The sequence below is a fragment of the Gopherus flavomarginatus genome, chromosome 15 (genome assembly GCF_025201925.1).
Source record: "Gopherus flavomarginatus isolate rGopFla2 chromosome 15, rGopFla2.mat.asm, whole genome shotgun sequence".
Classification (NCBI taxonomy): domain Eukaryota; kingdom Metazoa; phylum Chordata; order Testudines; family Testudinidae; genus Gopherus; species Gopherus flavomarginatus.
In genome coordinates, this window is record NC_066631.1 from 29,474,461 (window position 1) to 29,499,760 (window position 25,300).

Sequence of the window (25,300 nt, forward strand, 5' to 3'; positions counted from 1 at the left end):
CCAACATGTTTCCCCAAAGAAAGCCAAGAACAGCAATCGCTGCACTCTGCTGTCTCCAGGCACCTCCATGCGCTGGCTGCCAAACCCTCTGAGATCTCCTCATTGCTAATCTCTGCTACCCTGGCACTCAGAGCTGCACAGCCACGACTAGAAGAGCTATTTTCCCCTGGATCTGCACTTCAGAGGGAGACAGGGAATTACTGGACCTTGGGGGTGCTTAATGCCTGCAGGTTCCAAGAGCATCCTGGTTCTCTCCAAGAAGCTCTTTAAATCAAGACATTGAGACTGTCTATTGAAACACATTAACCATGGGGTTTATTGATCATGTCTGCCCTGCAGGAGAGCCCATAGCACTCCCAAAGTCCTGTCCCAGCAAGCAGGGGTTCCATGTGATAGAAAAGCCAGAACAGATTCTCTTGGGTCAGTCTAGTCTATAATCCAAAGTCCCACCCAGGAACATGCAGGATCTCTCCCCTGGTTCATCACTCTCACCTAAGTTCAGTGGCCTCTGTCCCACTGCTTTGCCTGCTTCAAAGCTCCCTACTAGAACAGAAGACCATAATGGCCCTCACATTCATATTGTACTTCATTTGAGATAACATGGGGCTCGGACATACTCAGTTTATTTGCTGAGTTTTGCTGGGAGTTGCAAAGCCTGTGAAACAAGTTATCTCCTTCGGGAAGCCAGCTTGCTGCTGTGGTTAACCACTCAAGCAAGCAGCCAGAAATCAGCTATTGCTAAACATTTTCCAACATCCATCCTCCTCAACACCTGTACGTATGTCCCTCCCCACTAGCCAGCCATTTTTTCCCCTAGAAGCCAAAGGATTGTGCCAGTGAGAGGTTCTCTTTGCAAGGCCAGCTGTGCCCTCCCATAGCAGATATGTGGTCCCTGTCTTCCACAGCACATGCTGCTCAGAAGCAAGCGAGCAGAACGCTGGCAGATTCAGCCACTGAGTAACGGTGCCCGTGGTGGGAAGACGGTGCCCAGGCGGGTTCCTGGAAGGGGCAGTGTCCTGGGTGCCGTTGTGCTCGGAAGAGAGAGAGACTTTCCTGCACACGGTCTTGGACAGCTGCATTAACGGGTTCAGACAAAGTCAGTGTTGATCCAAACCACCACTTGGGTACCGTGCAGAAGCCATTGCTGATGTCTGTCTCTGCTGGAGGGTGTATCTGGCACACCTACCTTACATAGCAACTGGGCCCCCACCCTGTTCTCCTCTGGAATTTCACTGGCCTCTGCATCGCCTGCCTGAGGAGAAGTTATCGTCCCAGCAAGGCTCTCCCCTCTCAGTGTCCCCTCCTTTCGAACACAGGGCCCCAAACCTGCCCCTGTTGAGTTAACCTGGCACACGGCACCAGGGTTGCAAAACTTCCCTTGAGAGAGAGTGAGAAAAGCCAGCGTGAGTCCATCAGGAACTGTCTCAGGTGTCTCTCTGGGCTTGTGCCTCTCAGAATTCCCCCTCCAAGAATCACTGCTCCCACCTCACAGGGGCGCTGCGCCGATACACAACACACAGCCGGGGAGCGTGGCCAGTTCGGTGCCAGGCAGGTTGCCACCTGTGGCCTGGCTCTGAGCCATGCACCACATTAGGAGACGATCGTTGTTAGAGGAATTTGCATCAGTTACGCCCCAGTGGCTGGCACGCAGCAGTGGCATAATCTCAAGAGGAGCTCTCTATGCCCAGGGCTTGTGATGGGCCAGGTGGTAACCCAGGCCCATATCCTGGGGAAGAGGCTCTAGAAAGGAGGGGTGGGGTGGGAATGGAGGCCCAGGAGCAGCGGGGGACTAGGAGACTGTGACGAAATGGGGGGGTTTCTTTTTTTTCCAGGGTTTGCATGCACAGGGGGTGGGACTCAATGTCCCTGGGTGTTACTGGTTTAACGAGGTGAGGGGAGAGGGAGTTTGTTGTTACAGAGGACCAGAGAGGGACTCGGGACCCCAGCCCAGGAGACACAGCTGGTTCTGGCCAGTGGGGGACAATGGGCTGCGGAGAGAGGACCCCGGTGACCTGACCAGCCGGTTCCAGCCAGAGGAGAGCTGCGAGGAGAGGGGACTCAGGCCTTCCTGTTTACGACCCTGTTTACCTGGAGAGAAGACAATGGACAGAGACAGGGCTTGAGGCCGGGGATATCAGAGGCCCAGCTGGGAAGTAGGGGGGCTCGGGGCTGGCGAGGGGAAGCAGGCAGAGCCACCTGGATGTCGGGAGACTGGGATGTGCTGTTATTGAGAGAGGCCAGGCCTGAGGCCCTGAGAGTTTCCTGTGCTGTGTTCAACTCTCAATAAACCCTCCTGTGTTATGCTGGCTGAGAGTCACTCCGGTCTAGAGAACAGGGTTGCATCAGCCCTTCGGGGGTGAAGAGGCCCAGGGGCTCCAGAGCGAGGGGACTCCCTGAGGGGGCCCATGGCAGAGACAGACGTGCTAAGGCTCAGAGAGGTGCAGCTCCAGGAGATGGAGGGGCCTGACCCCGAGAGAGAGTGGACCCCCAAGAAGGGCTGTCTCACTGAAAGGGGCACCCCCCACGGACCGCACTGGGCCAAGAGTGGGCACGATCTGTGAGTCCGTGACAGGGATGGGCCGCATCTTAACCCTGCTGCGTGCCTGGGAAAGCGCAGGGATAGAGCAGGGCATCCGCACGGGTGGAGATAGCCCGAAAGAGCACTAACGGGGGGAGGAAGGCACCCCGCAGAGGCGGCCAGCCAGCGGGACAGCTTGTGTGGAGGGGTGAGCTAGGAACCAGGCTGTCCCTCTGGAGGGCCCTAGAGGTCACTGTAGCCCTAGGCGCTAGCTCCTCTATTTCAGGCGGGGAAGTATGCTAGTGCCCGCAGGATGGAGATTTAATTATCTCCTCCCCCAGCAGGTGACATGGGCTCCCTGTACTGTCACTGATTGCAGCAAACCATTGCTCCAAGATCAGGGCAGAGAACGGACTAGCACAGAGTGTTGAATCTGGTTTTCAGTGAGTGCGGTGCTTGTAGAGAAACCTGATTTGGATCAACTGAAGCTCCCTGGTGAGGGAGGGGCACCTCCTGGGACTGCTAGAGAAAGCCATTCGCAGTTGCACAACCACCATGAGTTGAATTGGTCCTGCAAAACCCCAACCTATTCTTGAGCTCCAGCTACCATCACCTTCTCTATTAGCTATGGACACGTACAAAGCTCTCCTGTAACAGGAAGTGCCATTATCTCAGTATTACAGATGGAGGAAACTGAGGCAGAGAGATGACTTGCCTTGCTCACAGTGACACACAGCCAGGAATTGAACCCAGACTGTCTGACTCCTAGTCCAGCATCTTAATCACAAGCCCATCCTTTTGTCTGAAATCAAGGCCTGCAGCAGAGCCAGTCTGCAGGCAACCGAATGAATGGCACTGGCCTGTAGCAGGCAGCCGGACCAGCGTGGTCGGAAGAGGCAGCAGCCCAGCTCTTAAACCAAGCAGCAGCAGAGTGGTGGCTGCCCAAAACATTCACCCACAGCCAAGTTCCCAGCCTGGCTCCTGCCTTGTTCCAGTCCTGCTCCTGCCTTGTCTCACTCCAGGTGACTTTGGCTCTGGCACCTGGCCTCTGAGTCTCTCTCTGACCCCGGGCTCCAATTCCACTCTACCGCCTCCTGCTCTACCCAAGAGTCCCGCCCTCCCGCACCGTTTGCGAGTTGCCACAGAGAGGCCAGATGGAGTTCGCCGCTCGGCACAGACATGTGCAGATCTGTGAGAGAATCCACACTCCCTCCCATTTTCTCCTTAGCGGCTGGTGAGCTAGGGATGAAGGCAGAAATGTAACGGGCAGGCTTACAAGCTTCCTGAAGCTAACGTAGCCCTGCTCCTACTGATGGTGACCGAGCAGGTCAAAAAAGAGCAACATGCAGCTCAGCACAGATGAGGCAGGGAGGGGCTCAGCAGTTTGCCGAGTTGGGCCCTAACTAACCACAAGCTCCTGGGACTTTCCTGTGCAAAGAATCGTTTCCTTCCCTGTGTCTGATCAGATAGGGCTCAGTGAGTCACTGCTCAACAGAGGTAGGAGGCCCCCGGAATATTGATTTCAACAGCGGCGAACTCGGTACATGGGGCATAAAAATAATCACAGGGCGTTTAGCCACAAGCCTGCAATTTCATTGTGAATAGCACACTACGGCCCCCAGGGCAAAAGGCTCATCACAAGAGAAGATGCAGCAAACAGTAACTGTCTTCTGGCCTGTGCCTTCCTATAAGAAAAGTTCACCTAGTGTCAGATGTTTGAGACGGTGGGGCAGGGACACATTACAAAGACTGGAACCTAAAAGCCCATGACTCGGACAGTCAAGAGAGGAATGGGATCAGAGAAACACTACCCAACATTTCCCTCCCAATGCTGGGTACATGCCCCGTGTTTGATATCTACAGTTACTGCCAGCGACTGCCTGGAGTTCAGCATTGGGGTGCTCACAGCCCATCATGCAGCACTGGAGAGGGAAGGGGCTCTGAAGAGTGGGCCGGCGGGTGACGTTGCCCAGGGCTGTCTCTGAGCAGCTTGCCCTGACACTCCCCTCCAGGTGGTGGCATGTGAGCCCAGGGCCAGGACCCCTGAAGAGGTGCCAGGAGTGTGACCACCCAGACTTTCCCAGATTGCTGAATGGGAGGTGGGTCCCTGTACAAAAGGGTTGAGAGCCACTGTCTTAAAGGGCCCAGGCCATGCTAGAAGATGTTCACAGAAGAGACTTAACCACAGACAGGTACACAGAGATTTTTATGTTATTCATTTGAACAAGGAACATTAAATTGAGATTCCTTCACCCATTTAAGTGCAAAATAGTAACATGCCCCTTGTACATTAGTATAAATTAAAGCAGTGTCCCAGTTGTAACACTGTCTGGGCCAGTTCCTCAGCTGGAGTAACTCCATTGGCTTCCCAGGAGCTGTCTGATTCACGCCAGCTAACGATCTGGCCCCTTGCGTATAGCATCAAAAGCAGCAGGCAAGTGAAGGTCAAGAGGACAGAACAGCAGTTTCAAAATCCCCAAGCCAGGTGGAAGAACTAACCAGGGTCACCAGGACCCCCATTCCATATGCTCAGCAGTGTCTGCACCTGGCAAATGCTCTTCGCTGAAGGCTCTCTCTTGCCGGATGCCAGGTGTCTTTTGGGGTTGAGGTTGCTCAGCGGCTCTCAGGGATGGGCCCTGTCGTGGCTAAATACAGCACGTCCCGTACTTACGTAACACAGACTGAGGCAACCTTAAGCCTAGTTAGATGGCCACCTAGGACACTGCACCCAAAAGATGTCGGGATGGATAGGATCACTCCAGTGCCAGGAGGGGGCCGGATGGACCAGGAAATGAGACTCTGAGAACCCCTGGGCAGGTGGTGAGTTGTCTAATGGTCCGGCAGGAAGCTGCTCACAGTCAGGTTGTCTCCTTCGTTCTCTGAGCTGTTGTCCGTGGGCATCTTCATCCTCTTTACCTTGCTGGGTTTCTCCCCATTGGCCACCGGCTCGCTGTCGGGCAGCAGGGCCGAGATACACACCATCTCAGTGTTGTTGTGCCTGCGCACCCGGCAGATACGCTTCTGGCGCCACAGCAGGGTGGCGAGGACGGCAGTGCAGATGATGAAGGTGGCAGCCACAAGAGCTAGGATGAAGATGGCCAGCAAACATTTCCCCACCAGAATATTTGTGTGAATGGGCAGCTCCTGCAAGGGGACTTTCGCTGTGACAGAGCCACCCGCTGTGGGCCTCACGTGAGGAGAATGCGTCTTTCCCACCACAGAGAGGCCAGGCCTCCAACTGGCCAACTCCTTCACAAGCAGGACTCCGTCAGAGGACTCCGTCTGAGATTCAGGTGGTGAAGTAGGTGAGCTCTCCCCCAGCCCCTTCACTCCCATTGGCCCAACAGAGGAGACATGTTCCATGCTCTCTGTGCTGCTCACGAGGATTTCTTCTGTCCCAACGACTGCCGCTTCTGAGGAGACATTGCTGCAGCCCTGAGTTGGGGCCGCCTTGGCTGGGGTATCAAGATGGCTGCCCGCTGTAACTTTGACCACTTCTGTGGAGATGTTGTCAGCACTGTCATCAGACAATGGCTCTGCTGTAGCGGTAGAATCATCATATAGGTTTTCTTGGGACGTACTTTCTTCTAACAGTTCAGGATCTGGAGAGGACTTGGGTTCTTCCATGGGATGCTCTGAAGGAGTCATGGAGAATGTATTGTGGTGGCTGGTGGTGGTGGTGGTCTCTTCAGTGGAATGATTGGATGACTTCACCTCAGCTTCCCTCTTCTCACGGTTAAACACAGGGAAGTCAGTGCTCCCAGCCCCTGCTGTGTCCCACACCCACTGGCCCCGCTGAGAGCCCTCAGCTGCAGGAAGCCCGCCTGCTGCCGTGCTCTCTCGAACTGTATCATCTTGGCCACTGAGCTGGATGGCTGGCAGCTTGTAAGCAGAGGCCTGGAGCAGGCTCGAAAACAGCAGCAGCAAAGTGGCCCGGATTGGAGCCATTTGATCTAGGAGGAGAAAACAAAGAGATTAAATTAATGGTAAAAAAGAAAAAAGGCTCAGAAGGTAACTGCAGGTGTCAGAGAAGTTGATAAAACATCCCAGTAGAGATGAGGTCCCAACATGTGTGAGGATTCCGCTGTGCATTTCCATTCTCTGTCTCACCGATGCTAACTGGGTCCGTCCAATGGCAACACTGCAGGTTGAAAGTGTCACTACAGCAGAATGCATGCGGTGCCTCTTCTCCCCACCTCACACCTTCGCAGCCTAACCCCTTTGTTGCTTTCAGCACGTGCAAGTTGTGAGGAGGAGGAGGAGGAGGAGGATTACAGTGGCACTTAGGAACCACAGCCCTAGATGAAGACCCCCCTACACTAGGTGCTGTCCAGATAAAGAAAGACACCTGTCTCTGCCCCAGGGAGCCTACGCACTAGGGAAGGGGAGACAAACGAACAGTGTTTGGCTAGAGAACGGAGTCTCAGCCCATGGGCTCCAGAAAGCCGTCCATGTCACTCAAGAGGTACCAAGTGGCACGGAGAACTGCACCAGGCAGCCCCGCAGGAGGCGTGTTTGCTACTAATGACTGTATTTCACATGACAGAGCAGGATCAAGACCTCTCCTTAAGCTGGAGCTACCAGAGAGCTGTTAGTGAACAGGTACGTCTGACTGACTGCCGCCCCAGCATGCCACCTGGAGACCGCCGCCTTCAGCATCCTAACAAGCGTGGGCCTTCAGTTTGCAGATATATGCAGAAGACAGCCTGGGTTTGTTAACCACGTGCCAACCTCTGTAGGGCTCCTCCCTCCCTCTGACTACACTATAGAGCAGTGGTTCTCAAACTTATTTGATTGTGCCCCCTTTCTTTGTGTCTGTGGTAGTTTATGCCTCCGCCCTGAGTGTCTGGCCAGCAGCCACCACTCTGCAGCCACAGAGCAGAGAAGCAGTACCTGCCAGCTGGGCACCCAGCTCTGAAGGCAGCACCGCCACCGACAGCAGTAGTAAGGGTGGCACGGTATTGCATTGCCATCCTTACTTCTATGCTGCTGCTGGTGGAGGTGACACCTTCAGAGCTGGGCACCCGGCCAGCAGCTGCTGCTCTCCATGGATGCAAGAGCATGAATGTGCGCAGTCAGTTTCCCCCCCCTGCCCCCCCCACCTCCAAGGCTTCTCATGCCCTGCCAGAATACATTCTGCGCCCCCCAGTTGGAGTGCCTCTGCTATAGAGAATGGGCTTCTCCATCAGGGAGCCATGCCAGAAAGAACACTGCCTAGTGTCTGATGGGCAGCTAATGGAACTGACCAAAACCCCAAAGACTCTGGCTACTGATGGAAACACGTTACACTTGCATTTTAAATGAATAGATCAAATCATCGGCCACTCCATGAGGGGCCCCCTCCTTGGTGAGGTTTTGCCTTATTAGCAGCTGGGAAACGAAAACCTTAATGCTTCCTCCCCCACCTCCCGAAGGTTTGCAAAAATCTGGGATATTTTACCCTCAGGGAAAACCAATGAGCCTTGAGCGGGACTCGTACACCAGCTACCTGGGCCCAGTCGTGGGTCACTTGCATGACTTCTGCTGCTGCTCAGAGCTGGACATGGTGAGGCAATGCTTCTCTGTTTGATAGGCCCTAAGAGCCCAGTCGAGGATGGTACTAGGTGTACCTCCATGGTACTAGGTGTTCTACGCATTTCGAAGAGATGGGCCTTGCCTCAGAGTTTTCTGGCTGCCACGTGACCCACAAAAATCAGGGGAGAGGAGTGGGTCACCCAAGGGAGCAGTGCAGCAGCCCCAATCAGCCTCCCTTCACCCCTCTGCACAGCCATTGCCAAGTGCCCTGGGGATTTGACGGAGGACAGTGGAATGACTCCCTGGGGTCCTATGGGGAGCTCATCTCCCGCAAACTTCTCAGAACTTCCCCCGATTTCAATTGCATGCCCCCCCACTGGCTCTGTGGGGCGGATGCGTTGTCCCTTCCCGGCAGCACTGATCCATGGCACCGCCTGTCTGCTCTTACACCATGCAAGAGACTCTCGGATTCATGCAATTTATAGTGTTGTGGATGGCGGCTCTCAGGCATGGAGGGATTTCCTCCCATGTCAGCTACCCGTGCACCTGCACTGCTCTTAGCCCCTGGCAGAGGAAACCACTGCACTATCTGCTACAATTAGCTCCAGTGCCACAAACCCTGTTTCAAAACAGGAATCGGCTCCACCCGTGGAAACTGCAGGTAAAAGCAATGCACTGGCCTGGGTTTGCATGCGTCCTGTTTTGCAGCATCCCTCTTCCTCCCCCCTCTGCCCTCCGCCTCTGGCTCCATGCACCATAGGAGTTTTATTACATGTGGAGGGGTGTACAGATTTCATTGCAGCTGTTCTATTGAGGGGGATCTTCCCCACACACACACACCCCTCCTCTCGCTGCTGCAGGATTGCTTTCAGAACCCAACTATGAGCAATCTGGTACCAGTGCAACTAACTGGGGAGCAGTCACTAGGTCAAACCCCCCTGTACAGACAAAGCCTAAGTCAAGTGCTGTGGAAAGAGTTAATGGAAAACCAGGAGTGGTTGGAGGGGGGCGGTTCTCTAGCATGGCTAGTGAGATCACTGCCTTTGGAGGCCAAACAATTGGATTATTTTGAGTTCAAATGGCTGCTGCTCCTAGTGGTTTTAAATGTCCCTTTCAGATGTCATTAATTTAAGTTACGGGCTAATTACCTTACAAGGATTTCCTTCCCAGAGAGAGAAGGTAGCTATGACAGAGAGCAGATAACATCTCTGCTGGGGAGCCAGCAAAAGTTTGCAAGTAAGAAAATGCACTTTAAGGAAGTAGAATCTCAAACCAGCTCAAAAAATAACCATGTAAAAGCTCTGGAGTCCTGTTAACTCACGAGTAGCAATGTTAAAAGGGTTAGACGTAACTCAACAGCCTGCCCTGCTGTACCGCTGGCATTCCAGGTAGCTCCCGAAGCACTCAAACTGCGTCTATATATAAAAAAAAACAACTCGTCACCACTGAAATGCAGCCTCCTCTGGGGCAGAACACAGTGATTCTGTAAAAGATGCACTGTAGCATTTCGTGGGAAATGACGCTCACATTCAAGTGAAATTATAGGGGGATTGAGGTTAACAGGCTGTAATTACCCAAGGAGGAATTTGTTCTGGACAGCAGGTTACTACTGTAGTCTTATGAAAAGTGCCTCCATATTTTTGAAGTACCTCAATTGTTACCTCAATAGAAAGATGGCTCTTTCAGCAGCCCCTGCTGCCATGCAGTTCACTGTCATCTCATGGAGAAACAGCTCTCCCACCTACTGATCCTCCAGCACTCTGTGCTCCAGCTGCCTAAATCCTCCTGCAGATGACACCCATCTCATTCTCATGGTTTAGGTGCAGTTTGTTTGCTCCTGATCCTCAGCAGCAATTTGACTTGCAATATTCAAGCAAAGACCCAACTGCAGAGTTCACACACTGTCTACCGCCCTGGAAGGCTGTGGGCAGAGAGGGAAGCCATGCGCCACTGCCTTCCAAATGATTGCAAGATTTGGGGTACATTTCTAGAGGGACTGAGCAAGACAGTACCCCAGCAAGAAGCCTGGGTATGTGTTTGGGTCTCTAGAAAGGCTCCACTCAGAGGTAGAGAGAAAACTTTTTCAGGATGGGCAGGAAGATGGGGCAAACCACAAAGACAATGTTTATAGAAAAGCAAACACACCCAGAGCCAAGTTTCAGATGTAAACAGCAGCTAGGCTAGGGTGAAGGAGGAAACCATAAGTTCTGCCTTGGAATCAAGGGTCAGCACTCCACCCTTTTGGGGTCAAGGGCATCCCCACTTGACACAAACACGACCCCGGTTTTGAGTGCTCCACTGTGGATTTGGTGCTCAGGAGCAGATCTCAGCAGCAAGGAGCCCACCAGAGCCTGGTCTATTTGTGCTGCTGGGAGCTACCACTGGGAACATCTGCTGGAGATTCTCTAGGGCAGACAAGAGTCCAGGACCAAGATGGGATGCATTGCACTATGGTTCCACATATTGTGACAGGATAGAGGTCTTGAGGCTGCTCTCTCTCTCCTTCACACCAGGGGCAATCAGGAGTAACTCCTGGAGGTTACTCAGCATGACACAGGCCTGTTGTCAGAGAGGTTATTCTCACACCAGGACAGGCAACCAAATGCGGGGAGGTGAAAGGTTTGCAACACAATGGATAAAATCCAGGCTTTTTAAAAGAATCAGAGAAGTTTTTTGTTGTTTTTTTTTACTTATTTTAAATGTCCTTTTATTATTTAAATATTTTTTCTTTTTAAAACTAAACCCATGTAAATTAAATTTGAAATTATGAAAACCTGTATTAAGGCCTAAATTGACTATAATCTATTAAAATAATGTAAATTAAATAAATAATAATCAAGCAGTACGTTTGGTGCCAAAAGTTTTTAAGAAAGTCAGACTCCTGAACTGGTGGATGTCCCTGGCTAAGCGCTTGGAACCCAGAGTTCACTGAAGTGCTAAAGCAGCTTTTGACAGCAGTAATCTCTTCTGCTGATTCAGAGAGAATATTACGTTCAATTCAGTTTACTCAGTTCAATGACCAGTTCATTTGAAGTTGAGAAACTGATTGGGAGTTGAAAGAGCAGAAAAGCGTGTTTTCTGCTTCCAATCTATGAATAAAAATGAAGCAAGAGAGGATAAGATCTACTAGTTCTAAAATCTTGACGGGACTGGTGACCAGAAATTAGTTCAATTTATTAACTACAGATAATAGTTCCTTTGTTTAATAAATCATTTTAAGTGCAAAAGATGTTTGAGAAATGTACTTTTTTTCTTATGTATTAAGTACATTTAATGTAGTTTTATTTAAGAACAATTTTTAAAATGCTGGTTTTGTGCATTTTTTATTTAATTCCAACTTCTCTACAAATGCAGCTTGATCCAAGCCACAAATAAAAAACTTAATCACCTCGTAAGTAAGAAATGCATCATTCACCATTTTCTTACCATCAAAAATGTAAAAATTAAGAATCTGAATAAATGTACAGTAAGCTACCTAATTGCTTAAATGATAGAGATAGTGTCTCCTCCTGCTTAGCAAAAAGTAACCAATTACACCAATCAGTGAGAATCAGAAAAAGGTTACTACAGCACAAATTCAAAACCAGACTAAAATTGATCACTTAAATCGAGCTTTGCTACTTGCTGCTTTAAACTGTGATTAGCACAGGTGAATTAAATCACTAATTCCTCCCTCATTTTGGGGGTGGGGACACAGTGAAAAGCTGAGGAACAATTATTTCCGTATAATTTAAGGCCAGGGGGTTTCTTTGGCAGAAGCGATTCCACTAAAAATGAAAGGCCCTGACTTCCCAGCTAATGGGAAGCGTGGGCCCGGGATTTGCAAGGGAAGGACTCACGTGTTCTTCCCGTCTTGGGGGGGGAGGGCAGGGGAAGCAATGTGAAGGCAGCTAGGAGATTGACTTCTCTGGGCGTGGCCTCCCCTCTCTGTTCCTTGTTCAGTCTCCCTTACCGGAATGCTGCACAGCAGCCTTCCAGAGAACTTCCATATTCACATATTCACAACTTCCATATTGGGTCTGAATTTAGGCCAAATAAATCCACAGCCCCTTACAGAGATGTACCTTCCAGGGGTCTCCCAACAGAGCTCTTCGTGATCTAACAAAGCTTTTCCAGTGCGAGCCCACCTCAGGGCACCCTGGGACACCCAGAAGTAGGTGGACACTGAGCATGTTTAGGTCCCTGGAGCGGTGCTGAATTACACTGGCTCAGATTGGACAAGCCGATCTGTGGGAGGAAGGCTGGTGCACTTACAAAGGGCCAAGCGAAGATGCTATTACAAAGCCAGCAAGAATTCAATCACCAGGATGCCACCTACATCTCAGGCCAAAAGATAATAAATCTCTGCCTGTGACCCTGCCTTTCCGGTCTCTTGTCACAGCAGAATGGCTCCACCCCCACAACTGGACTCAGGAAGCTCTCAGGGAGCCACAGAGCCCTGGTAACATGGGCGCTGCTTTGAAATCCATTACCCGTCACATCTGCACAGAGGCTAACGTACAAGGAAAACAGCTCCAGAGCCTTCCAGGTAGCGTTCTATTAAGCATCAAGATCCCTGTCTAGGAAGGCAGCGCTCTCCAATGGTCAAGGTGACCGACTGGGTTCTAAGAGACCAAGGTCCTACCCCAGCTCTGCCCCAACTTGCTTTGTGACCTTTTCCAGGTTAATCCATATACTTAACACTAGTAAGCCTTTGCATTCCATGTGCCTCGGTTTCCCCATCTCTACAGGCGGGGAGAACAGCACTTACCCAGCTCAGTACAGCACACACAGATCCACAGCTGAGCCCTACCCAGATGCTAGTTCTCAATGGCATCGGTCAGAAAGAGGTTTTTACCTTCCTCTACAGCTATGAAAGCCCATTGCATGGAAATCAGCCTAGGTCTAGGGTAAGTCTTAGGTTTGGCATTTGAAATAAACTTGAGTCAATTGTCATACTGGAGCCACAGATCTGCCTGGTGCCTTGCTGAACACATCTCCCTCAAGGAGCTGCTGGCTGAGCGGCCCCAGGCGCTGCAGCTGTTAGGGAAGATCACACGGTGGGCTCTGAACATGCCCCCAGCTGACTGAGCTCCAAGCCCACCCACCCAGAGCCGCCTTCCCCACCCCAATAGCTGCTTACCCTGGCTTGAAGAGGGTTGCCAGCAAAGGATGGGCGCAGGCATCACTCACAGAGACCCGGTGCAGCGTGTGCCGGGGGGAAATGCTTATCACTGCCTCATCTCTGCAAAACAGTGAAAGAAGAAGTGGCCCTTTCCAAGCCTGACTGGTTCTCTGCGTTACTGCGATAATTCAGGAAGTCTCCCTGCCCGTGTATGAGCAAGAGACGAAGGCGGAAGAGAAGTTGTGGTTTGGAGAGAACACATGACGCTGCTCCCAGAAAGAGTGCGTCATAGCTGAAAAAGAGAATCGCCACCAGGCCCTCAGACTGGCTTTTAAGGGACACGTCACTAGCTGGGGAACCAGCAAGTCAGAGGGCATCTCAGACTCACGCTGGGCTTAGCAGCCTGATGAACCTTACCCAGAGCAATGGCAGAGGCAGGAGGAGATGGAAACCCTGCAGCTGAGCCCCAATTAAATGGCCCAGGAGAGTCAGAATTCAAGGAGCTAAATGTGTTACAAACTCAGCTGCGAGGCCGCTCCAACTGGGCAACGCCTTGGCCTCTCCTTGCCCACGGCAGACGGAGGCAGCATCTCAGTCCTCCCAGTCTGCACAGTACGTACGTTGCTGGTACCAGACCATCCCTACACCCTACGTACAGCCCGGCCTGTGGGTGCTCTTAGTTTCTTGCCATTTACTGGTCTTGCAGCATTCCCTGAGCTTCGGATGGGGAATGGGGGCCAGTTTTGCAGTTGCCGTTGAAATGCGGCAGGTAAATCTTTGCTGTTAAGGACTCTCTGAGTCCTGCTTGGTTGGATTCATGGCGGTAAAGGGAACCTGGCTTTGAAAAGCAGAAGGAGAAAACAGTGACCCCAATTATGTGTTTTAAAACTCCCGCTCAGGGCCCACAGCAGAGTCAGTCTCCGGGCTCCCAACAGGAACAGCTGGCCCGTAGCAGGCTGCCTGATTGACCGCATCACCTGACTGGGCAGGCAAGGCAGCTGGCTGGCTCTTAGCCCAGCAGCTCCTCTCTGGCTGCTCTGAGCGCAGCATGCACTTGGCAATGTCCCTGCTCCTCGGCTCCACCTGTGACCTATGACTGCGGTTACCCTCCAGCTTCTGTCCCTCTGGCACTGACCCTTGTTCCTGGACTTTGCCCACCCAGAGGCTGAACTCCTGCTTTAACCACTAGGCAAGATCACCCACGGCCCAGTCGGTAACACTCCCAAAAGGAGATTGTGTGTAACACAGACATACACAGCACATGCGGTGCTGCAGAGCTGGGGAGGGCCCCTCAGCCCTCCTGTGGGATGGTCTACAGGTGTGGAGTGCAGTCACTGCGCAGCTTATGCAGACAAAGCCTTTATATCCCCTCCTCCCCTCCATTTTGTACCCGCACTCGCGTGCACAAGGGCTCACTGAGTCCATGAGACTGGAGAATAATTTGAAGGGCTAGAGCTGGAGCCAACGCATGTGTGCTGGCCGCAGAGAGAGGGCTTTGGAATACGGACGTGTCCGTGCTCAGAGCTGGGGGTCAGTCGACGCCTTCCTCTCACGTGAAGCCATCGTCTCTCTGCAGCACTCCCCTGGGGGCAGGGAATTTGCCCTTTGTCAAGAGGAGGAAAGCGACTTGTTTTGGTCTCCTCGTGGTTGTAGTAGGATCTCGGCAGCTGTCTGGAATAGCAGGAGCTGGTAAGGACACAGGCGGTGCCATCCCTTCCCCACTCCACACCCACCTTCCTCATTTGGCCCTGACTTCACACGTCTGAGGCTGGACCAGCAGCACCATCCCCAAGCTGAATGAGGAACTGAAATCCGGGCATGTTTGGAAGGTGCTTCAGCACCAGCGAATACAACAATGCAGCACCAGGCTCCCTCTGTGCATGCCCCGCTCAGCTACTGCGGCACAAAGCCGAGGATTTCCCAGGGCTCGAGGGAAGGCTGAGGCCAGGGATGAGCTAGAGTTAAAGCCTGTTGCTGAGATCAGACCAACAAGAGTGCGGTTGAGGCTGGAACTGGGAAGGGATCTGCCACAGACACAGTGTGTGACCTTTGGCAAGTCCCTTTCCTTCCCTCTTCACCATCTGTAACCTGAGGTTATTACTGTACTTCTCGACACAGGGACCATGCGTACGCTGCATCTACCGCAACGGGGCCCTTCCCACGTTACTCAGAGTAGAAAAGTGGGGAAAGGGGACAGTCCTGGAGAGCAGCTAGGAAAATGCTGCATTTGCCTGGTGGGTGGGACCTAGACTGCACAATTAGTAACATTCACCCTCAGCAGCGGGAACTTGCAGGAAATAAGGAAGCTGGGAAACTGGGAATCTTAATAGGTTTGAAAAAGGGAGGCCAAAAATGATGGCAGTAGCTGGGTGCATGGAATTCCCTCCAGGGAGCAGGGCAGCAGCCAGCACTGCATTTAGAAAGATGGGCCTGTTTGGAGGGGTTTCTTTTTATAATATCTAAAAAAAATGGTTTCCATACTGATCACAAGTCCGGCATGTACCACCCTACTGCCATTGGAAGGGGCAGATCTATACACATCAGAAAAGGAGATCTTCCAAAGCTCATTTCCCATACTGAGCACCCCACATTGCCCTTAGGTGACCAGATGTCTTGATTTTATAGGGACAGTCCTGATTTTCAGGGCTGTGTCTTACATAGACACCTATTCCCCCCCACTCCAATTTTTCACATTTGCTATCTAATCACCCTAGCTACCCTCTTGGGAAGACTGGAGGGCTGGATTGGTGTTATTGGTATTTTGAGTTTGTTGAGGTTTTTCAGGGGGAGGCAGGGGGATATGCACCATAAAAAACTGGCATGGCTAATGCAGCTATTTTAAATAATGGGGGAAGATCGGATCTGCTTGGGTGTTGCCTCTCTCACATCTGAGGCAAACATAGTGGAGAGATAATCAGCAGTTTATTAGGTGGGAGAGGCTCTCTGGTTTTGACTGTTCTAAACAACCTACTTAACCACATCACAACAGCAGAAGCAAACAGCAAGTTAGCAAGAAAAAGATGAGGGAAGGTCACAGCTGGTTGCAAACAAATCCATCTTTGGGGTACATTTCCAATGCAATACACGAAGCAGGCAGAGAGAACTTTAAGTTCCAATACATCACTTCCCAAAATTACGTTTGGGTCAAATCAAGAAGTTTCACATTTAATCAAAGCTTTGCATGTTGGACAAAACCAGAAAGGCTAAGGCACAAAATGAGTTACAGCTAGCAGGGAACATAAAAGGCAATTAGAAGAGGTTCTTTAAATACATTAGGAGCAAGAGAAAGACCATGGAGAAGGTAGGTCTTCTACTTCCAAGGGAAGGAGAGCTGATAACTGATGACATCAAGAAGGCTGAGGTAGTTAATGCATATTTTGCTTCAGTCTTCTCTATAAAGGTTAATGGTGACCAGGTACTCAACAGTGGGGTCCCACAGGGTCTGAGTCTGGCACTATTCAGTAGTTTCATTAATGACTTGGCTAATGAAATGAAGCACATGCTCATGAAATGTGCAGATGACACCAAGCTGGGAAGGGATGCACGCACTTTGAAGGGCAGAATCAGAATTCAAAATGACCTTGACAAAATCTGAGAATTGGTCTGAAATCAATAAGATGAAATTTAATGAAGACAAGTACAAAGTACTTCACTTAGGAAGGAAAAATCAAATGCACAACTACAAAATAAGGACTATCTGGGCAGGTGGTGCTACTGCTGAAAAGGCTCTGGGGCTTAGAGCAGATCACAAAGCGAGTATGAGTCAGCAGCGTGATGCAGTTGTGAAAAAGGCTAACGTCACTCTGGGGTGCATGAACAGGAGTGTTGTATGTAAGACACACAACTGTCCTGCTCTGCCCTCACCTCACTGGAGCACTGTGTCCAATTCTGGGCACCACACTTTAGGAAAAATGTGGACAAACTGGAGAGAGTCCAGGGGAGAGCAACAAAAATGATCAAAGGTTAGAAAACCTGCCCAATGAGGAAAGGTAAAAACTGGGCATGTTTAAGTCTTGAGAAAAGTGGACTGAGGCGTGGACCAGAGAACAACCTTCAGTTATGTCATGGGCTCTGACGATAGGACAAGAAGTGATGGACTTAATCTGCAACAAGGGAGATTTAGGTTAGATATTAGGAAACACTTTCGTACTATGAGGCTAGCTAAGTTCTGGAAGAAGCATCCAGGGGAGGTTGTGGAATCACTGTCAATGGAGGTGTTTAAGAACAGGCTGGACAGATACCTGTCAGGACTGGTCTAGGTTTCCGTGGTCATTCCTCAGCACGAGGGGCTGGACATGACTTCGAGGTCACTTCCAGCCCAACATTTCCAAGGCAGTAGTTCTTCCTGAGCGGCCTCTGCATGCACCAACTTCCTTATGACGACCTTTGGCCTTTCTACCCTCTCTCCCCCCAGACTAGCTCAACACCCTCTGCCGGCATTCTCACTCAGAGCTTCAGCGATGGAGGCATCACCCCCATCTTACAAAGGCTGGCACTGACACACAGACACCAAGTGCCCCATGGCTGTGGCACAGCCTGAAACAGAACCTGGGAGTCCAGACCCCTAGCAGGACACAGCTGTGAACAGATTTCCCATTAGTTTCTGAATTCCTTCTACCCACCCAGGATTTACTTGGTGTGAAACTTAAGCCCTCCAGATATGGCACAGCTGTGCAGAGGCCAAGCTCCTGAGGAACAGCTGCCCCAGTGAAAGAGGACATGCATCTGCTTTAGAGAATTTGGGGTTCTGCACAAACGAGGAGTAAGTGTCCAGAGTTAACAAGCCTCCATATTGTTCATGGTGCATCGTTCTCCAACCTGGGAGGGACACAGGCCTTTACGAGTCAGCAGCACTGACAGTTGCAACACAAGGCTGGCTCAGGGTCTCCAAGTGGAGGAAGTGCACAGACACAGTTGTGAAATGCTTTGCTGCAGCTTACTGTAAATTCCACAGTCCTTGGAGAACAGAGCCAGCAATGAGTCCCAGTGTTTGCTAAATGGCAGCTGCTATCCTGAAATATACACAATTGGCTCCCTGCTGTAGACTTTCCTTTGAGATTTTCATAGCCAACATGGCGACATAGCCCCACAATTTCCAACTCCAGCCTTGAACTTTAACTGCGCCAGGTTTCTCTTCTCCCTGTGGTAAATTTCAAACAGATTTAAATTGGGAAACAGGTAGTAAACAGCACATCACGTCCTAGCTCTGCGCAACAAAAACCAGCCAGGGCTGAGTCTGTTCTTCTTTCTCCCCTCACTCACTGTTCTGCCAACCTCGGGGCCTCCTCCACCTTTGGAAGGCCTCACCAATCCAGCTCAGCCAGCAGTACGACAGCGGAGATTGTGTGAATGGAAAAACACTATGCAGCTCATGTCAATTAAAGGGACGTTGTTGGTCCCTTCGCATCCAAAATGAGCGTGGCTTTCCCTCCCAGCCTCTTCTCTCAGGAGACTCCTGGACAAGAAGGGGAGGAAACAGGGCGAAAATTGCAGTGGGCTGGCTCCACCCACTCTCATCCCTGGAACGTTTTATATTTACAACTGTATCGATATGCGTAATACTGATCATGTAATTTACCAGGCCAGATGCACCTGTGAGGTTCAGGGTCCATCTTCCCATCATGGCAACCATCTATCTAGGTCCCTGTACCATGCCCATCACCACCGAATTTGAGCAGCACCCTTCTGGTAAGTGCTCCACCATGACATGCAAACCCACACATGAAACATAAGACAGATCCCAGGAGTGCTTGTGGTAACTATGGAAACAGTTTCCCAGAGATACATGCTTCCAAAAATAGGTTTTTGCCACAAGCAGATTTTGCTCAGTGGCGCTGAATATTCGGAAGGGAACAACTGAGGCATGGAACCTTGGCAGGGCCATTGGGCGGGAAGAGCTAAGCCCATTGGCATAGATTCTGGTCCTGTTAAAGGGGAGCAGTTTCCTCCATCTTTTGGCACGGTAAGTCTAAGAATTAGGGCTGTCAAGCGATTAAAAAAATTATTTGTGATTAACTGCACTGTTAAATAATAATATAGAACATTTAAATATTTTTGGATGGTGTCTACATTTTCAAATATACTGATTTTAATTACAACACAAAATACAAAGTGCACAGTGCTCACTTTATATTTGATTACAAGCATTTGCACTGTGAAAAAAATATAGTATTTTTCAATACACCTAATACAAGTACTGCAGTGAAATCTCTATCACGAAAATTGAACTTACAAATGTAGAATTATGTACAAAATAGAACTGCATTCAAAAATAAAACAAAACAATGTGAAATTTTAGAACCTGCAAGTCCACTCAGTCTTACTTTTTTTTTCAGCCAGTCACTCAGACAAACAAGTTTGGTTACATTTGCAGGAGCTAATGCTGCCTGCTTCTTGTTTACAATGTCTCCTGAAAGTGAGAACGGGATTCACAAGATATTTACATGCCAGATGCACTAAAGATCCATATGTCCCTTCATGCTTCAACCACCATTCCAGGGGACGTGCGTCTACGCTCATGATGGGTTCTGCTCAATAACAATCCAAAGCAGTACGGACCAACGCATGTTAATTTTCATCATCTGAGTCAGATACCACCAGCAGCAGGTTGATTTTCTTTTTGGTGGTTCAGGTTCTGTAGTTTCCACACCGGAGTGTTGCTCTTTTAAGACTTCTGAAAGCATGCTCCACATCTTGTCCCTGACTTTGGAAGGCACTTCAGGTTCTTAAACTTTGGGTTGAGTGTTGTAGCTATTTTTAGAAATCTCACATTGGTACCTTCTTTGTGTTTTGTCAAATCTGCAGTGAAAATGTTCTTAAAATGAACGTGTGCTGGGTCATCATCTGAGACTGCTATAACATGAAAGACATGGCAGAATGCAGGTAAAACAGAGCAGGGGACATACAATTCTCCCCCAAGAAGTTTAGTCACAAATTTAATTAACAAATTTATTATTATATATATTTTTTAAACACGCGTCATCAGCATGGAAGTATGTCCTCTGGAATGGTGGCCGAAGCATGAAGGGGCATACAAATGTTTAGCATATCTGGCATGTAAATACCTTGCAATGCCAGCTAAAAAAGTCCCATGCGAACGTCTTTTCTCACTCTGGTGACACTGTAAATAAGAAGAGGGCAGCATTATTCCCCATAGATATAAACTAACTTGTTTGTCTTAGCGATTGGCTGAACAAGAAGTAGGACTGAGTGGACGTGTAGGCTCTGAAGTTTTACATTGTTTTGTTTGAGTGCAGTTATGCAACAAAAAAAATCTACATTTGTAGGTTGCACTTTCACAACAAAGATTGCACCACAGCACTTGTATGAGGTGAATTGAAAAATACTATTTATCATTTTTACAGTGCAAATATTTGTAATAAAAATATACTTTATTTCAATTACAACACAGAATACAATATATATGAAAATGAAGAAAAACATGCAAAAAATTTAAATTTCAGTTGATAACAGTGCAATTAAAAATGATTAATCCCAATTAATGTTTTTAATTGTCATTAATTTTTTGAGTTAATCGCCTGAGTTAACAGCCCTACTAAGAATCATGCTCCCAGGCACCTCTTGAGCTCTGCAGAGTGGTGCGGAGAAAGACATGACAGCAGCGTGCAGGGTCAGGTTGGATTCTACCCCCTCGCTCAACCCGGCTTTTCAGCTCAGTCAGGAAACTGCCACACGGGAAAGTTGAAATTTGCAGCTGAACTTTGGGGAAGCCAACAGCTTGGCTGGAGTGAAATTGGCTGGCGAGAGTGGGGAGAAGCTGGGCCCACTGGCACAAACAGAGAAACTTTGCCTTGGATCAAACTTAGACTAGACACCGAAGTCTCAGCTGGCACAGGCAAACCCTGGAGCATGGAGAGTGGCTGAGGTTTCACCCAGTACAGCTGGCTGAATGCTTCTCTCACCCAGCTGCAAAGCCTGGGGGAGGGCAAAAGAAGCCGAGGCTCACCTGACAATATATGACTCTGCCATGTGGCTGGATAACCCAAATCCATATATTTGTAAAGCTTGTAAAACAGTCACCCCAGTCTTAACCTGTAGAACTACAGAATCTACCACCTTTGATTTGTCACCACCGGTCCAGGTTTGTAAGGGACTATTAAGAAGTTAGAACATGTTTTTTTTCTAAACAGCCTCTTGCCCCAAATCCTCGAGGCCGGGCAGCTTCTCAACAGCTGCAGATTGTAAAAATGGCCCTTCCAGCAAATCACACAGTGGAGGGCCAGGCTCTGCACACGGTCTGCCCTAGCCATCACACTGCAGTCTGCAGGCAGACAGGTGTTAAGCCAAGTCAGGCACAAAGAAACTGAAGGAAGATGGACTCCATGGAGAAGACATTACATGTCTCTTCTCCAGCAAGGAGCGCCACATCTATTTTAACTTTCCTTTGATAAAGTATCTGAAAGGTGCTGGGGTAGTGGCAGCCCTAGAGAACATGATGTGCAGTGCAAGAATCCCTATGCAGCTCTACCATTGTGTGTACTCTGCATTCCGGAGAGCCACCATTACAAGGGCTGTATGCCATCATGGGGTGGCAGGATGTGTGGTGTACACACTTATTTTCTGCTAGGAACTGGATTGAGAAACAAGCCATTTCACAAAAGCCTTTAAACAGCTGTGGGACGATACAATTTTCAGTCACTGCTGATGTGTCTTGGATTCAAATTAGCCAGCTGGAGGTGAACAGCTCCAGGCTCCATTACCCACTCTTCAGCCACCTACCCACAGAAAGATGCTGGAGGGCAAAGCCCCTTTCGAGAAGTGTCAGTTCTGCAAAGCTGGAAGTTGACTAGAAATGAAAGGCCTTAGCGGCCTTCTTGGAGAAAGGGAATGTTTGACATAAGTGAAAATACAAAAAAAGTTTGAGAGTTCTGGGCTTGTTTCCAAGAATGTCAGACTAAAGAAAGGACGTGATTCTCTGATAAAGGGCTGCAGGTAATATTTTCAAATGTGCCTAAGCGTCATTGCAAGTCACAAGGACTTCGATTAAGTCCCTATGTCACTTTTGAAGACAAGACTCAGGCACATTTTTGAAAGTTTCACCCTATTTTATGTCCAGACTGTTGTATCCTATGCTAATCTACAAAAATCTTAATCCCAGCAAGAAATTAAACATTGGTTGCTACCTACCTGCTTAGGTCGCTGACACTCATTCTAATGTAATTAAGTAGCACAGAACGCCAGGGGAACGAGGTGTCAAAGAAAAACAACAGACAATGGAATGTTGTAATCAATGATTTTATCTTTGAAAATGGAAGCAAATATTTGGACAGGATACTATGGCCGCTCTATAAGAGCGCATCTCTCAAATACTTCGCTGGTTCTCTTCTGGGATATCACGGCTAAAAAAAGCTTCAGGCACTGACTCTGTTTGAGCCTGGCTAGGCATCATCAGTTCATTTAAATAAAATACAAGCTATAAACTAAAAGATCAAGGAGGACTTTCTCCTGCCCCCTTCTCTTTAAATCATCACTCTACCTTACAACAGTGTTGGTTGGGCAGTTAAATCTGGCATTTCAGAAACTTCATTCCCTCTGATTAGAAAAACAAAGACCCTCAGCACACAGACTTGACGCCACACATAAAAATTAACAAGGAGATCACTACCCAGGAAGAACTGGGTTTTGTTTGCCAAAATCCACCCCATCAACCATTGATCGCAGTACAAAAAACACCCAACAGTCAAATACCCAGAATTGTCTAGGCTGCAAACAACCCCAAGAACATTGGCTCACAGTCTTAAATAACCCAGAGCTGGTTTTATGAAGCTTTCATCCTGTGACACTGTACACGTTTTCTGTTCTCTCTCATCAGTGCTTACACTTCACCTGCTAAAAGTTCACGTAACTGTCCCAATGGTACGATTTCACCTTAGGTCAGAAACACTCACACCTTCCAGAACAAGAGACTCCTTCATTGTAAGTTTTGAACATGCAAATACACCTCTACCCCGATATAACGTGACCCGATATAACATGCATTTGGATATAATGCGGTAAAGCGGTGCTCCGGTGGGGGTGGGAGGGCTGCACACTCCAGCAGATCAAAGCAAATTCAATATAATGCAGTAAAATTTTTTGGCTCCCGAGGACAGCGTTATATCAGGGTAGAGGTGTACAAGAAAATGGAGATCTTGAGAAATTCTAGCTAAACTACTGGAAGAGAAATTCAGCGCTCACTCCTGTGCCCAGATGAAGGAATGCAAACCTGCCCCGTGCAAAGGCAGCCTCTCGTCTGGCACTTCCCCAGTTAATTGGGAAAGCAGTTCTCGTGTGCGTGTGTGTCTGACAGGCATATGCGCATGCACATATATATTAAACTGTAGTGAGGCAATTCAAAGATCAAACCTCAGGCGGAAAAGGGTATTTTAGGCTTATCAGTTGGTTCACTGCTCTGGCCCACAGACAGGTTTTAACTGCACTTGTGGTTGATCAGCCTCTCCTCCGGTGCCAAGGTAAGTTGTCCTGGCCTGGGTGGGGCTCAACCCAAGTTCAACACGCATCACAGCAAACTGTGCAGACTACCAGAGGTCTAGCACCCTCTCCCCCAACAGGTGCTGAAGCTCTCTGAGTTTCTGAGACCAATGCAGAAAAGCTAGGACTGCAATGGGACTGGAGATAAAGGTCACTTATATTTTAGGAAATCTTTTGTTCCCTGGGATGGGATTTGACTATAGCTGGTGGGGTTACCAGGAGAGAGAGAGGGAGAGCGAGAACTTTTTTTGTTTTTGGAGACCTGTCATTGTAAAGTTACCCAACTGTTTCTAATGCTGCTCTGAAAGCCATATTGGAGCTGGAACTTCTCAGCATCAAAAACGAGGGCAAAAAGAGTTTAAGCTCACAAATTTAATAGCTTCTTTATGAGCAAAGGAGCCTGGTCTTGCAGCATTTAATGCAGACACACACATTTACAGCTAGGCACAGGATTGGAATAGACAAAATGGAAAACTTGGCTACGTGCTCATGTCCCACTGGCTTGCAAATTAGAATTCTGGGCATTCGTCTTAGCTATTTCGCTGCGCACCCTTACATCTTATGTTAGCTGATAAACAGAATGAATGTCTGCCGTGTAAAAAGTATTTGGCCTTTAAAAAACAAAATGCCCATTCTGACCATGTTGGGATAATCCAAGCACAGGGTGTTGGAATGAGGACAGCATGACTCCAGGACAAGGATTCAGTCTCCCGAATGCAGAAAGGGAAATGAGTTATGGGTGACATGAGTCACTTCACTCACAACCAAGTTTTTTAGCTAGGTGCTAATGGTGACTGGGCCACTGTTAAAAAGGCAGTAAAGTCAACTCACATGGGTTTATGGGAGGGGCTCTATAATGGCCTTGTCCACACTGCAAATGGAAACTGATCAGATTATTCAAAGATGAAGATTTATACAAAACAGTTTCATTTTGTTCTTCACACAGTATAAACACACACACACACACACACAGTGCTGTCCCTTTAGAGTTAAAAAACAAATACTGAAAAGTGCCAAACAGGAAAAATAAAAGGCTACTTTTTTTTTTGGCAACTTTAAAAAAATGGTTAAGAACAATGTGGCGTTGGTCCCTAATTCTATAAAAGGATAATTGGGCACAACACTGAAAGTCAGAACAGTTTGTTTTCAAAAATTCATAACATCTGGAAACAAATTGTAAAAGTTGACTTAATTTTGACCAAGTCACGTAACACATTAAAACATCAGAAAAATCTTTCACTAAAAAGCTTGGCTTTTAATCATCAGCTTTCGCTGAAGTTAATTTAGGAGAATAATAAAGTTCTTATTGGAATGCTGCACGCTGCTGCTTGACAACTTCTGAACTGGAATGTCTTCTTGAATGGCAGTGCATCCCCAGCCCTGCTCCAGCTTAAAGTTCTGCCCCCTTTGCTCTCAAACTGTCATCTTCGCCATCTGCTGTTCTAACTTGGAAATGCGCTCATCTTGATTGGAGATTGTGTCTTTTATAGATTTAAGCTCTTTCAAAATCTCATCCAATTTGGCTTCGTTTTGCTGGAAATGAACAAAAAACAAAACCAGAATTCATTCAAACTTGGCCAGAAGGAGCAATTCTGCATATTGAAGTTGGAGGTTTCCAAAGCAAACATGTTCCAGCACAAAGGGATTTCAAAGGGAGATTCTTACAAATAAAC

At 48.8% G+C, this 25,300-nt stretch overlaps 2 protein-coding genes across 5 annotated transcripts in view; both read right to left on the bottom strand.

The window, feature by feature from the left end:
* Positions 1–4,711: 4,711 nt before the first annotated feature.
* Positions 4,712–13,440, bottom strand: SELPLG (selectin P ligand). The gene is made up of 2 exons (XM_050924220.1): positions 13,155–13,440; positions 4,712–6,471 (listed from the first exon to the last, which is right to left on the bottom strand). The coding sequence occupies exons 1-2, from the start codon at positions 13,195–13,197 to the stop codon at positions 5,348–5,350; spliced, it is 1,167 nt and encodes a 388-aa protein (XP_050780177.1). The 5' UTR covers positions 13,198–13,440; the 3' UTR covers positions 4,712–5,347.
* A 10,544-nt stretch (positions 13,441–23,984) lies between these two features.
* CORO1C (coronin 1C) overlaps positions 23,985–25,300 on the bottom strand; it is a 77,970-nt gene continuing 76,654 nt past the window's right edge. For all 4 annotated transcript variants that reach the window (XM_050924205.1, XM_050924206.1, XM_050924208.1 and 1 more), the window contains one exon: positions 23,985–25,160. In XM_050924205.1, coding sequence (XP_050780162.1) covers positions 25,041–25,160 — 120 coding nt within the window. In that variant the 3' untranslated portion in view covers positions 23,985–25,040. The remainder of the gene's footprint in view (positions 25,161–25,300) is intronic.

Coding starts and splice junctions, on each gene's coding strand:
- SELPLG (XM_050924220.1), bottom strand. CDS start 13,197: ATGCCTGCGCCCATCCTTTGCTGGCAACCCTCTTCAAGCCAGG. Junction 6,472..13,154: donor GCAACCCTCTTCAAGCCAGG/GTAAGCAGCTAT, acceptor TTCTCCTCCTAG/ATCAAATGGCTCCAATCCGG.